This window comes from Rhea americana, unplaced genomic scaffold (assembly GCF_003343005.1).
Source record: "Rhea americana isolate MKP2758 unplaced genomic scaffold, rheAme1 scaffold_100, whole genome shotgun sequence".
NCBI lineage: Eukaryota > Metazoa > Chordata > Aves > Rheiformes > Rheidae > Rhea > Rhea americana.
The window spans coordinates 1,912,443-1,927,712 of record NW_028185040.1 but is presented as its reverse complement, the minus strand read 5'-3'; the positions used below and the strand labels follow the sequence as shown (position 1 = coordinate 1,927,712).

The 15,270-nt window shown below is 43.7% G+C and overlaps 1 protein-coding gene across 2 annotated transcripts in view; it reads left to right on the top strand.

Annotated features, from left to right (window-relative positions):
- Positions 1 to 14,567, top strand: part of STAC (SH3 and cysteine rich domain) — a 74,453-nt gene extending 59,886 nt beyond the window's left edge. For both annotated transcript variants that reach the window (XM_085304155.1, XM_085304161.1), the window contains exon 11: positions 12,062 to 14,567. In XM_085304155.1, the coding sequence (XP_085160281.1) occupies positions 12,062 to 12,160 (99 nt within the window). In that variant the 3' untranslated portion in view covers positions 12,161 to 14,567. The remainder of the gene's footprint in view (positions 1 to 12,061) is intronic.
- The last annotated feature ends 703 nt before the right edge of the window (positions 14,568 to 15,270 follow it).

Here is a 15,270-nt window from a genome sequence, read left to right as displayed (position 1 = left end):
TGAATGCATCAGCCTCAGCTCACTTGCAGTGCAGCCAAAGCTCATTGCTTTGACTTCAGCAAAAGCAGAGTTAAGACAGCACGAAGCAGCTCTATAAATGTTACATTTAACCCACATTTACCAGTTGTATCTGTAATCATTAACACCTTGTGATGCCACTTACATGCTTTCTCTACAGGCTATAATTTATTTTAAACTAAAGTGCCACTGTGAATTATAGTACAGCATATGCAATGTAGCCTTGCAAGGTACATTCACCCTGGTGGACTTTCAGCAACTCCTTCTATTTACTGTTATTCAGATGGCTTCACAAGGTGAAAGCCATGGCCACCATTTTTGGGGAGTGTTTTTGATCTGATTTTAAATGTATTTTTTAACTTTGATGTGTCAAGACTGATGATGCTGTTAAAGGATCTCTATGGGCCTTGCACTGGGATAAAGTGAAAGCAGAATATGGCTCAAAATCTGCATTAAAAAATAGTCAGGCTTTTGCATAAGCTCATATACACCAGATGATGGCTGACTAAGGTCTGAGCGTAGTCTGGGTTCTCTAACATCTAAATGCAATAGAAAGCCATCTTTTTCCTGCTGAATCTTACGAAGCCTAATTTTCACCCATAACACATTCCTTTTCCTTTTGCATCAACAAGATGTGTTTGCCTTCCAGTGCTTGGAAGGTCATTGATTTTAGTAAGGTAGCGCAGAAAGCAGCATTCGCGTTGAATTCAGCACCATAGGTTTTTTAAAAGARAACTTATGTAGCGCTTCACTATGGTGGTGGACATCATTAACTCTTCCTTTTGCTGCTGCCTTGCGCCATAGAAAAAAAYATGTGTGCTGACAATCCTTGGGAATGCCCAGCTCTTTAAGGAAGCCCTAACAGTAGAGCAACCAGAATATATTTTAACCGTGCTCATATACATTGTGCAGCCCTGAAGTTCGTAGAACGAGATAAGGCACTTAAAATTTTGCTCACTGATGCAAATCACAACACGTTCTTCACCACAGCCATTAACCAGCACCTTCATTGCTTATATATGTGCATACAGAGGGAAAAACATTATCAAAGCAGAACAAGAGGGTTTTGCACCCTTTGTGCTCTGGTATAAGCCATGCACAGAGCTTGGGGAAACTGGAGTGTGGGACCTGGATGAGCCAACACGAGGGAATGGTCACGGTCCGAGTCCCATCTTAACAGGGGCATGTCAGATCCCATCAGGTAAAGCAGTTACTGCTACAAACAGGCTAATTTTCCTGTATCGTTCCTCGCAAGACCACAATCTGCAAGCAGGCAGGTCTGGCAGCCCTGTCAAAACACGAGGACACCCTATGGCCCTCCTTTCATAGCAGGCTCCCAGTGGAGCTGGCAGTCGGGAGCGTTTCGCCATCTCTGTTCGTGGCAGGAGGTAAACGAAGGCCCAAAGACGTTCTTCGGTTAGCCCTTCCTCGCTTTTGTGTGATCATATTCCTTTTGATCTCAGACCCACGCAAACGYCGAGGCTGCGCGGGAATATTGCCGGGTTCTCACACCACTTGGGAGACACTGCAGAAAAAGGAAAGGAGATTAGTGTTTAGCATAAACCAGAGTGCTGAGATCAAACCCCTGAGTGCAGAGAGGAGAAAGGAAAGGAGTGGAGCCAACGGGTCCCGCTCCACCATCACACCAACTTTGCAAAATAGGGACAATCTAGGCACTTTTGGACTGCTTTGAGTAATTTCTAGGCAGGACAGTCACAAAGAGGCCGTGGCCACTCATCTACTGGCCCCTGTGCCCCCAGGCAGGGCTCAAGCTCCCCTCTGTGATAGCCCATGGCGGGAGCTGGCAGCCGGCATGGGCCGATGTGCAGCAGCAGCAGCACGGTGGGGGCAGGACCACAAGGACACCCAGCCCAGCCTGCTGGCCGTGTGCCCACCACGGCACCTCCTGCCTGAACAGCACAAAAAGGTGACTGGTTTTCCATTTTGGGTTTTTAGCCAAATACCTTTGCCTTCGCCATGGAACAACAGTTCTTGTTGTGAGAGATATTTCAACTGCTGCCAGGAGTTTTTGATTTTAAAAAATTATTTTACATTTCCAGAATTAAATTTCTTTTCTTCTTTCTGTTGGGTTATTTTCCATTCTTAATTTCCCCACTGTTTTCTCTGAGAAACAGGGTGGGTAGAAAAAGAAAAAGCAATCATTTGAATAGGGCTCCTCAGAAAATTTGGTAACTTTTCCTCGTTTTCATTCCATTTGGGGATTTCTGTGGGATGTAAGAAGCCATTTCGGCTGTGTCTGGGCACAGAGCGCRGAGTAATGTGAGTGCAATGTATGTACTATGTGCAAGGCACTGGCTTCCTCCAAGTTAGCAAGAAGGGGAGATCATTCATTGCTACCAGTTCCTGCCAGGCCTCACCTAGCTAAAAAAGCTCAATAGAAAAAAAAATCTTAACTCRTTAACTGATCTAACAAATTCCTGTTATTGCCATGGGGCAGATGGTCTCTATTTTATATTGTTGATTCACTGAATTAACTCAATAGGCTGAAATCTGCAAGGTCTAACCCTGCAGAGTCCAGAGCTTTTCCTAAAAAAGGAAGGGGAGGAAGACATGCCAGCAGGAAAATTTAACCCATAACCGTWGTGCAGATTTTGAGTACGCTGCCTGACATCATCCATGGTGTATACCGCAGGACTCCCTCCCATTTGTGCCTTGTATGAATGTTCTCAGGTTGGGCAGCTGCACTTGAAGGCAAAAGGCAAAAAAATGGATATTTTTTACGCAATATATGTAGTATATGGACATCAGTACAGTCACATAAGTATCTTAATACTTTGCCATTTTAGGCAAGCAGAGACATTTTTAAAGTTTGAAGCACAGTGGGTGAGGCTTTATCTGGATTTGCTTCGCACTTTCAAGCCCTGTGAATACTATTTTGAGTTTCTGCCTCATACAAAACCGATCCTTAGAGAGAGCAGGACTGGGGGAAAACAACACAATTTGTTCACGCATCTTATGCAATATGCACAGGCTTGGCTTCACAAAGGATCCCTTGAAAATTTCTTTATGAAATACAAAACCTGGTGTGGGAAAAGTGTTCTACTTGAGAGGTATCAACATTTTTATAGTTTAGGGTTCATTGACAGATTTGTGGGTCCTAAAGCCAATTCAGAAGGCAACTGGTTACCAGAAGGTTTAATCAGAAATCTGTGGGAGAGAAGGCAAACTCAGCCACTGACATCTGTAGAGCAAGATTCTTAACAGGGAAACCAAAACCAACCAATTTATGCTGGTCCTCCATTTGTTTAAGCCATCTCACACACAGTACTGGCTGCATAATTTCCAACTATGACTGCACCATCACTCAAATATATAAAGTTTTATGCAGCCTGTAACTTCTACTCCAGCCTGAATTCATTACTGCACGTTATACAAATGCTTCTTTGCTTGACTAAGGATTCTCATGTGACCAAAGGCACCATTTTGGAAAGGTGTATCTAAGTATCATCAGGGTTTGGAAAAGCATCTCTTTTTACATGCCTTTAATATTTTTTATGGTGCTCATTTTTAAGCAAGTCATAATAATCTATTGTTTGAATATCTGTTTTTATTCCTCCCCTCAGATTCTACTTAATCTAAAGGAAATAACCTCTTAAAAAAAATAATAATAATCCTTCACTGCCAACCYCACTGACATCTACAGTCACATTAATATAAACCACTTCAGGGCTGAGCCTTTTGTGTTTAAATAACACAACTGATTTTAAAATGCACAAGTGATCTTATGCAATAGAAATGATCTCAAACTACGACCTTTGTTACAAGGCTGGCAGTCAAGCTCTCTGCTTCTTCCAAAAGTAGACTTTGATTTTACACAAACGTCCATGCAACAGATCCAATTTGCAATGGATGTATTTTCCAAATGTCACTAATGTAAACTAGCTCTGCTACAGAAGGAGTCTCCCAACTGGCTTTTGCAGTGACTGCAAATGGGCTGCTGTTACTGAAACAATCACAACCTTCAAAGCAGAGCTTTAAGCATTGCTGTCCCATAGCACTGGCGCTTAGAGGATGCACTTCACTMCTACCCCAACACCTCATCACCTATATTTGAAGATGAGCAACTTTTTGGCACATATACGTTTGCAGCTGGATACAGCTCTGATCTTCCCCCRAAGTTGGACTTGAACACCACTGATGCTGAAACTCCCAAACACACCCGAATAAAACAACTACCTTGGAAGAACCTGGGAATGGGCTTAAACCCAAGCCCAGCCTCTCCTGAGACTGAGTTCAACAAGGCAGAATTGCAGCTGGGTCACTAGCCCCAGCTGCTCCACCAGGTTTAGGTTTTCTTCAGATTAGTCTGGGTGCTCTGTGATTTAGGTCCCCACATTTTTAATCCTAAACTATTCCAAAAGTAGCTGGACTTCTAACAGCATGRCTCAGCTGCCTTTGAAAACCAGCTGCATCACAGAGCTTTACACATCCAAACTGAACTATTTACACCACAAATCCAGCTCAGAAAGTGATATTGCAGTTCTTCATGTGCTCCCCTGCAATAAATGCTGCACCTCACAGGTAGGCTTAAGAGGAAAGGGACTTTTTTTTCCAGCTATCTCTGATTTCCATTGATGTCGGTTTGGTGAATGGGGATATCTGTCCCTGTTCATTCAGAGATGCTCTGGCATACGAATTTTGGAAGAGTCCAGAACATGAGAGCAACCCATTATTGATCCAGTCTAGTGTAAGTCAGTTTTAAAAACCTGAGGGCCAAGTGTAAAAAAARCTGGTGTTGTCAGTCCAAAAGTTAATGAAACAGCTGGTATAAAACCCATCATGATCACAGGCACTATGATTGACTGGGCATGAAAGCAGAACAACTTATCATTTCCATCCATAAAGCCCACAGAGGCAAGGACTGTAATGCAGTGGCAGAAGTAGATGTAGAACCTGACAGTGCCACTGTGCTGTGTCATTCCTACAGATAAATAGATGACTGGAGCTTTCAGACCCCTTGGTCTGTCAGTGTCTGCAGGCTCCAGAACATCCCTTGAAACTGCATTGTCCTCATAACCAAATTCCTATTTGGTCAGAACTGCTCTTTGGCTGACATAAAGTTTAAAGATACAGGGAAGAGAAGAGTGAGCAAAARGCAGCAGCAAAAAAATAAGCTAAATAATAATAAAAAAAGAATGTTCAAAGTTACTCCAAGACAAAAAGAATTTTCCATTTTTKCCCAAATTCAGAGTACAGGACTTAGAGGAACAGGAGAGAATTAACGAGCATGTAGCTTAAAGGATCGTTTCCTAATTACACAGAATCACAGAATGGTTGAGGTTGGAAGGGATCAACCAGGAACCTCTGGAGATCATCTAATCCAACCCCCCGCAATCCTCCCCCCCCCCCCAGCTCAAGCACGGTCACCTAGAGCATGTTAGACAAGGTTGCATCCAGGTGGGCCTTGAAGATCTCCAGAGAAGGAAACTCCACAACCTCTCTGGGCAACCTGTTTCAGAGCTCTACCACACCCACAGTAAAGAATAAGTTTTTCCTCATGTTCAGATGGAACTTCGTGTGTTTCAATTTGTGCTCATTGCCTCTTGCCCTGTTGCATGGCACCACTGCAAAGAGTCTGGCCCCATCCTCGTTACACCTTCCCTTAAGGTATTTGTAGACAATGATAAGATGCCCTCTCAGTCTTCTCTTCTCCAAGCTAAACAGGCCCAGCTCTCCCAGCCTTTCCTCAAATCAGAGATGCTCCGGTCCTCTGATCATCTTCATAGCCCTACACTGGACTCTCTCCAGKAGCTCCATGTCTCTCTTGTCCTGGGAAGCCCAGAACTGGACACAGTACTCRAGATGAGGCCTCACCAGGGCTGAGTAGAGGGGCAGGATCACCTCCCTCAACCTGCTGGCAACACTCTTCCTAACGCACCCCAGGATCCCATTGGCCTTCTTGGCCACAAGAGCACATTGCTGCCTCATGGTCAACTTGTTTCCTCCCTATCCAGCTCTCCAGCCTGTCCAGGTCTCTGGCCAGGCAGCACAGCCCTCTGGTATGACAGCCACTCCTCACAGTTTGGTATCATCAGCAAACTTGCTAAAGAGGCACTCCATCCCCTCATCCAGGTCACTGATGAAGAAGTTGAACAGGATGGGACCCAGGACTGAGCCCTGGGGGACGCCACTAGCCACAGGCCTCCAACTGGACTCCATGACACTGACGACAACCCTCTGAGCTCTGCCTTTCAGACAGTTCTCAATCCACCTCACTGTCCACTCATCTAACCCACACTTCCTGAGCTTATCTAGAAGGATGTTRTGGGAGACAGTGTCAAAAGTCTTGCTGAAGTCAAGGTACATAACGTCCACTGCTCTCCCCTCGTCTACCCAGCCAGTCATTCCATCAGAGAAGGCTATCAGATCGGTTAAGCAGGATTTCCCCTTGGTGAATCCATGCTGGCTACTCCTGATCACCTTCTTTTCCCCCATATGCTTGGAGATGACATCCARRATGAGCTRTTCCATCACCTTTCCAGGGATGGAGGTGAGGCTGACTGGCCTGAAGTTCCCTGGGTCCTCCTTCTTGCCCTTTTTGAAAACCTGAGTGACACTGGCTCAGGCACCAGTGCTCAGGCACCTCTCCAGTTCTCCAGGACCTTTCAAAGATGATGGAGAGTGGCCTGGCAACAACATCCGCCAGCTCCCTCAGTACCTGTGGGTGCATCCCGTCTGGGCCCATGGATTTRTGGGTGTCAAGTTTGCCTAAATGATCTCTAACCCAATCCTCCTCGACCAAGAGAGTCTTCCATTCTCCAGACTTTCTCTCTTGTCTCCAAGATCTGGGATTTCTGAGGGCTAGTCTTAGCAGTAAAGACTGAAGTGGAGAAGGCATTTGGTAACTCTGCCTTCTCTRCATCCTTTGTCACCACGTCCCCACCCCACTCAGCAGCAGGCCCACATTTTTCCTAGTCCTTCTCTTGCTACTCATGTATTTGAAGAAGCCCTTCTTGTTGTCYTTGACATCTCTTGACAGATTTAATTCCAAATGGGCCTTGGCCTTCCCTGTTACACCCCTGCACACTCTGGCAACATTCTTATATTACTCCCAAGTGGCCTGTCTCCTCTTCCACATTCTGTGTACTTTCTTCTGTTGGAGTTTTGCCAGGAGCTCCTTGCTTATCCATGTAGATCTCCTGCCCCCTTTGCTGGGCTTCTTACTCATAGGGATGCACAAATCTTGAGCTTGGAGGAAGTGATGCTTAAATATTAATCAGCTCTATTGGACCTCCTTTCTAGGGCCCTAACCCATGGGATTTCTCCAAGTAAGTCCCTGAAGAGGCCAAAGTTTGCTCTCCTGARGTCCAGGGTTGTGATCCTACTTATTGCCTTGCTTCCTCCATGCAGGATCCTGAACTCCACTATCTCACGGTCACTGCAGCCAGGGCTGCCCCCAACCTTCACATTTCCAACCAGTCCAACTTTCTTTATTAGTACAAAGTCCATCAGGACCTTTGGCTACTCCACCACTTGTGCCAAAAAGTTATCATCAGTGCTCTGCAGGAACCTCCTGGACTGTTTGTGCCTTGCTGTGTTGTCTTACCAACAGATATAAGGGTGGTTGAAGTCCCCCACAAGAACCAGGGCCTGTGATCATGAGGCTACTTCCAGCTGTCTGTAGAAGGCTTCATTGACTTCTCCTTCCTGATCAGGTGGCTTGTAGTAAATACCCACAACAGTGTCACCCCTATTAATTTGCTTTTTAATCCTTACCCATAAGCTCTTGACTTGCTCTTCAYCCACTGCTAGGCAAATCTCAATACATTCCGGTTGCTCTCTCACATAAGGAGCAACTCCACCATCTCACCTTCCCRGCCTATCTTTCCTAAAAAGCACATAGCCATCCACAACAGATCCATGACAGCATTCCAGTCATGCAAGCTATCTATCTCACTTGTCTCTGTAACTACAATGAGATCATGGCCCTGTGATCACACACAGATCTCTCTCTAACTCTTTCTCTTTATTCCCCRTACTGCATGAATTTGTACAGGCATTTCAGAGAGATAATCAAGCATGCAGGTTTCACAAGAAAGGTGCAAGAGGATCCTCCTTAGTCATGTCCTGTATRTAGTTCCCTGCTGCATGTACCCACTGGAGGTATTCCAACTTGAGCCACATTTTGCTGACTAYTCTGTCTCTATAACTCTCCCCTTCCGCCATCTTTCCTAGGTTAAAGCCCTCCTTACCACACTGGCCAACCTGCTGGCAAAGACACATGTGCCCCGCTTAGTGAGGTGGATCCCACYACTCCCCATCAATTGTCTATCTTCAAACAGGGTCCCATGGTCACAGAAACCAAAACTCTGTTGCCACCAGCAGTGCAGCCAGCTGTTAACTTGGAAAATCTGTCTRCTCCTTTTCCTATCCTTCCCCCTCACTGACAGGATTGAGGAGAAAATGACATAGGCTCCCAGACCCTTAACCACCATGCCCAAAACTCTGAAATCCTGTTTGATGGCTTCCAATTTGCSCTTGGTGTCATTAGTGCCCACATGGAAGAGCAGTAGAGGGTAGTAGTCTGACACATGGGCAAGCCTTGACAGTCTTTCAATGATATCTCACATTCAATAGCTACAGTGGCACTATGGATAGCTACACCTAGCTAGAGCTTCTCGCAGGAGGAGTTAAGGCYTCCTGTAGTTGTCCTTGCCTGTCTTTGCCTAGCTCTCAATCATCCTTGGGTCCCCAGAAAGCTCCCACAACTTCCAACAAGGTCCCTCAAAGTTGTAAGCGGAGCCCAGACACTGCTGCACAAACTGCTGCATCTGCTCACTGCCTCTGTTARCTGCACTCAATCGTTCATCTGCCCCATCTGCCGCAGAGCTGCCTGGTAGGTGCGAATGCCTGAGAACAGAAGGTGTCAATAATTTCAGAGGACAGTCAGGATTCAGTTAGGTTTTTTGTTGGGGAATTTCTAGCAAAACTAGACAGAAGAATGTGTAAATGACTTTCTAGCATTACAGCTCATTTTCAGTTATTTCTGGGGGCTACTTGATGACYCAGAAACAGCCTGAGATATAGTTGCTTAATCCATGGCCATTACTGATCTCTTCAGACGGGATCCTTTTTATTTTTGTTTTTTGAAGAAAAAAAATCTTCTTCCATTTGTGTTGCTACCAAATTCACCGGGGAGTTGCTGCTCGTTTACCTTGGCAGGCCAGCAGCCTTGCCCCAAAGCATGCTAGCCTGAGTAGCTGTCATTTTAAGCAGCTTCCCATTTACTGCAGCAAGCAGTTAGTGCCTGCTGGCAGCTGCAGTACCCTTGTACCTTCACAACGATCACACTTGCCATCTGTCACCAGGGCTCATCCACAGCRGCAGCTGCTTCATCAGGCCAAGCCCGAAACTCTGGATACCACTATTTAAATTCCTGGGTTTCCCCATGATTTACACCCACCTAAGAAAGAAGATCCCAAAGCTACAACTTGTGAGTGAAAACCTTGGGTCAAAATGAGCTCCAGGGCAGCGCTTGCAAAAGGTAAAGAGGACAAAAGTGGCTAAAGACCATGTTATGTTCTCTCATTTCTGAAACTGCAGCATTTGGAGTCTCTCCAGGGCTGCACAAAGCTCCAGCAGCTGCCATAGCCCCAGAGGACCTCTGACTGACATAGGATTAGCAAAGTGTGGTGTACTGTGGCCATATTCTTTACTTCCTCCAGACACAGGCTCTTCCTTGGGAGGAAGTCAAAAAAAATCTGCCAACTGGGAGCCAGTGCATGCAAGGACTAGTGTATTAGTGTGAGAACATTTTGTCTGGAATTTGGGAGAATTCCAATTCATGTATTAGTATGTAGTGTGAGAGAAATTCTTGTGGAAAATATATGTACCCCTCATACTCAGTGAAGAACCCTCAAAACTTCTAAAAGGCCAAATCTACCATATTTTATCATTGCAAAGAGGCACAACACGGTGTTCAGGAAGTTGCTGCTTTTTATTTTGCCAACAAAACATATCACTGACTATACAAGATATTGGGGAAAAAACACTGTTCTTGCAACACGTTGAGCAGAGCCTGTGGTTAAGCATGAGAGGCAGTGTTGCTAGTGAGCAGCGTGTACCTGCTGAGGAGCCTCATCTGGAGATGCTGGTTTGGGTTTGTTTTTTTTTTTTTTTTCTCCTTACTCATGCAAAAATCTAGAGGTCTTGCAGACTTTAGTTAGAAAGAGAGCACAGAAGGGAGCCAGGTGTGCCTTGGGAAAAGCTAAGTCCATTTACAGAGAAGTTGTAATGGCTTTTTTTCCCCCATATACAAATCAACCAAGGAGCAGGGTCTCTCAACCAAGATGCTTTTTCCTACTTTTGGACATTCTGCCATGCTTAGTCATCCTTAGTCCAGTTCTTCTTTGCAGGCCTGTTCTCACATCACTGAAGGTTTCATAGTCTTTCTCAGAGCCACAGACCAACCTCTAGCAATAGTCAGAAAAAACTTCCTGTGTATGTGTACTTCACGCATCTCTTTTTGCTTTGACAGTGACATGGCCTGAAAGGGAGCAGCTGTTGTGCTAGGGATTCATTCCACAAATAGCTTGGCTTTTTTGCAACAGTACCTTGACTAAGTGGCATAAATTACATGCCTCTCCCACTGTGTTCATGTGCTTTAGCCCAAACAAGAATAGATTATGTTTTCTAATTGGATGTCAGAATTATTGGTGTGCTCAGTCATTCTACCCCAGGGATCCAATTCAGTTAGTATTAAGTAGGTAACTTGGGTAAGAAAACTAAGGAACCCATTTGCTTTTTAAACCCTTGTTTGCAGGTATAGAGATGCACCTGAGCATCTCCAAATATTGGTAGTAACAAATATGCTGCAGCCCCACCTCTTTCTTATGACATTTCTTTCCCCACTGATAATGTTATCACACATAAATTTTATGTATGTAACTATAGGAGGTCAAACTGGTCCAGAGTTCAGATATGGCATTTAGGTGTCACCATATACTCCATAATAGTCATGCTAAAATGCACTTTAGTTGGGAACATTTTAGAGCCATTTCTCTTCATTTTGTATGTCCTGAATTACTAAAATTAAACACCACAAATACCTATCAGATGGAGTTCTCTGAGTGTTAGTCCAGACAGAGGGCATTAAGGACCTAGTATTTGCATCATGAGAAATCAATGAGGTAGTCTTAATAGGGCCATCAGTTTTCTGTTTAATTTTTAATCTTACTTGAGAGGAAATACATAGTTCCTTGGCACAGATGTTTGAAAGTAGCTCTTAATTTTGAGTGCCTCTGTGCTCAAGTACACAGGATGAAACACCTGTGCTGCTAGGCATTCAGGCAACAAGTGCTCAGCTATTACCAAAAGTGTCTCAGGATGGGCCCTAAAAAGGAGGTAGTGGAGATAACAAAGGTCTTTAGAAAATGCAAACCTTTGCTGTAATGTAGTATGTGTATTACTGTAAAGACCATATGGTCAGGCCATAATTGGCTCCATTTGAAGTAGGTGCTATGCAAACACACTCTCAGCGTATTCAGACTTGGCACCCAAGAGCAGCATAAGCATCTGTTGGTGAGAGGAACGAGTGAATAAGACAACCTACTGTCCATCTGATGAGTACCTGGGCTCCTTACATATACTGCGGAGAATATGCTTGTGTTCAGATCAGATGCTACAAGTGACTCACCTTGGTATGACAATAACTTTTCACCACCGACTGTCAGGGGAGTCAGATAGCTCATGGTCTGAATTACCCACTTCTCCCTCAAATATAGACAACAACATCCACCTTAAACTATGGTAATTGCCGTAGGTCAAAGTCATAATTCAGGTTTCAAAATCTTTGATCCACAACAAAGTTTTTACYAGTTTTAATGCATCTCATGCATATGCAGCGCTTTGGGAGGTGGGAAGAAGGTTTGTTGCTAAATATATGAGCTGAAGTTTCTTAGCAAAGCAGGGAAAGGATTGTTCTGCTTATGGGAGTAACTAGCAGGAAGTCTGGCCCAGCTGCTAAATAGCCTGGAATAGCATGGCAAAGAGTTTATTATTGTCATACCTTCCTTGCCTTCAGATCTGCGTGACTTCGGAAAAGGAACACGACGGCTTCATCAAAGTATACAGCGGGAAGAAGAAAGGCTTTGTCCCCATAGACGTCTTAGAAAACATCTGATTTCAACAGCCCGCTTGCTGCAGTAGGAGCCCTTTGTTGGCAATGCCTGTCTGCCTCATCTCACACTGTGTCAACCCAGATGGGCTGTCTTGCAGATGTCCAGGGAATAGCAAGAAAACTGCAACTACAAGAAGAAAAAAAAGACATTTAGACTGTAACAGCAACGCTAAGAAACACAAAAAGTGGATTGATTGAAAGAAAATATAGTCAGAAACCACTGGGGAAAGGAGAGGCCCTTGGAAAGTAATAGGAGTAGGGTAAGAGAAGGAAAAAAAAAAGTCTGGACTGATTTCTGGTGCAAGACAGCTATTACGACCCTGATGGAGACAGACAGTTGTTCTGAAGGACTAAACTCACATCCTGTTCTCATGTCTTAGAAAACTATTGGACTGCTTTCTTGTTTGAAGTGTTTTGGGGAGGGGGTATTCGGGAGGGGAGGGAAATACTGTTTAAACTGTCTTTGTACTACAGTCCAATGCTTGTAGCAAAGTGCAGCTGTGGTCCTACGGTTTTGTCCCCAGTATCAGCCGATCAGCCGAAGCGTTTTATCCTGGTGTTTAGTCTCATAACACAGCAGTTTGGAGACGCCGTGTTAACGTCGGTCTGCAGCGTGCACTGTGCCCTGGCAGTCGGCAGCTTTCTCTCTCTGCATCACCTTGCCGTTCGGAAGAGCAGCGAACGTCTGTGTCCTTTGTTTTCTCTGTATGCGAACAAAAGGTCTCCACGTATGTTGGGTGTGATGGCTGCTCACAGAAATAGCCATCTTCCTACGCAGAAGCCCGCTTGGACACGTCCCTCTGTGTTCCCTGCTCCTTTATCTGATGACGGAGGAAATGGGAGAAGTAGTTTGTGAGAGCCACCGGCTTGAAACATTTTCTATTTTTCTGTGTTTATTGCACTTAAAAGATTTTATATATTGATCCTATTTATAAAAAAACACATGGTTAACACCCCTCCTCTCCCCAGACTGGAAGCACTAGGAAAGGACAGACTATTCATAGAAGTGAAGTCGGTAACTATCGAAATCCAGAATTTGCGACTGAAAGGCACTGGGTATCTTAATATTGTATTGACACACCAAAGTCTTTTTCTTCATTTGCTAAGCAGGAGTTTCGCAGATTCTGCAGTAAATACATTGATGTGAGGTCCTCCTTGGCTTGTACTGCTGTGAGCCTTCCCTCAGTCCTCTCTGTCCCACTGAGACTGCACAGGGAGGTCTGTCTTGTCGATGGTCCATCACATGCAGCCATCCACCTTCAAATATATTTGGGGTACACAAACTTTTTGGTACCTGCAGAGCAGCCCATGGGATCTGTGGAGCCTGGCCGATGTACACAGGTCAGCCAGCACCAATCCTGTTGTAGGTCTGGGATCTTATGATGTTTAAAGATAAGGAACCTAACTGCCAAGTATTTAATTGGATGTAATTGGATCAAATATGCTTAAGTAGCTTATCATGTATTATGACATGGAGTTTAAGTCCTATCCCAAAACTCCTTGCTGAATTCATGCCTTATTTGACCAGCTTGAGACCAAATCCCAGTCTTTAACACTACTGGATCTGGCTTACGCTTACTGCTTATACTTTTACATCCATACAGTGAGGTAGTTTGAATCTGTGTTGCAAAGCCCAGGTCGATAGGTGGGTTGCCCTATTAGAATAGCAGATCTTGTGCAAAGCCTTAAGCAAGCTAGTGCAACTCTCTACATGGTCAGAGGCTGACATGACAGATCAGTTTGTGAGCTCTCAGAGATGCATTTTGCAGCTCTTATTATCGTTTAATTGCAGAGGAGGAAGTTGCAGGGGTGTCAACTGCTGAAACCTGGTCCTTCATAGTGAAAGTGGTCTGTATCAATCATTAACGTCCTCCTGGCCGATCCAAAGCATCTGATTTCATATCTTCATCTATGGGAATATGAGCAATTTACAAATGGYTTTTTTTTTCCCCATGAAAACAATGAACTTCTGCTCAGCTCATTTTCCTAAGTAGCTAGTAAACTCAGTGGGAGGACAGAGGATTCTGATAAGCCTTAAAGATCAAGAGAAAAAGCAGCAGAGGCATKTTAATCCACCCTGCTTTATAAGATTTTTTATATATATTCACCAGTTCAAAGAAAAATCTCAAGCATTTGTTAAAACTAAAATATTTTCTAATTTTGATCAGGCCTATCAGGCCTTTCCTGTGGGCAAAGAAAATGTGTATTAATATATACATATGTGCTACTGTTTACATGATTGCATCATACTGTGATTCCCTCCTATTTCAGTCCTCTATGATTTCAATTTATCCCTACAATGTGCATCATACTATTCAAAGAATAATATGAATATTACCTACAACTCACAATGGCCTTTAATCAATGTCAGTTTGATTCCTTTTGATACTGAGCAATAAATAATAAAGYGATTGAGAAAAAATGAAACAAATCCTATGTGGTTTGTATTACATCTGAGSAAGCATTGCTTGTGAACCAAAGCTTTCATTGTTATTTCTTCTCTGTATTTTTCGTTTAGTCTTTTTTATGGGTTTTTGCAGTTTTTTGATATGGAAACATAATTTATGCTGAATTTAGCAAGATTCATWTACATGACTAACTTTAAGCATGTGATACATTGGCTATATGAATGCTTAAAGATGAAACACTTTACTGAATTAAGGTCATTATCTTCAAATCGATTTTGGATGCTTTACTCTGAAGGCAGATGAGTATCCCATCATTTTTTTCCTACTATATGCAGTTCGTAATAGATACTGCATTAACAAGCAGATAAAAGCCGGACAGAAGATTGATTGCACTCTGCCTGACTTTTGCTCAGAARATTTGAATTTTAGGAGATAAATGATATTCACATTTAATTTAATATTCTGCTTAATAAAGAATACACAGTGRTTGGAAGGAGAATAGTATGTTTCTTGGCTTCTTTGCATTGAATATTGTATCATTTTCAGTTAGCCACCTTCAAAGCATTTACTAGAACCATCAGCAGTAGATGTTACTGAGCACTTCCATTTAAAATCTACAGCACTTACTTTTCCTGTCTTTAACCAAGCATTTCTAAAATAGTTCTTCTGTAACGTATGCAGCATGTGCAGAATTTGAGCTAAGTT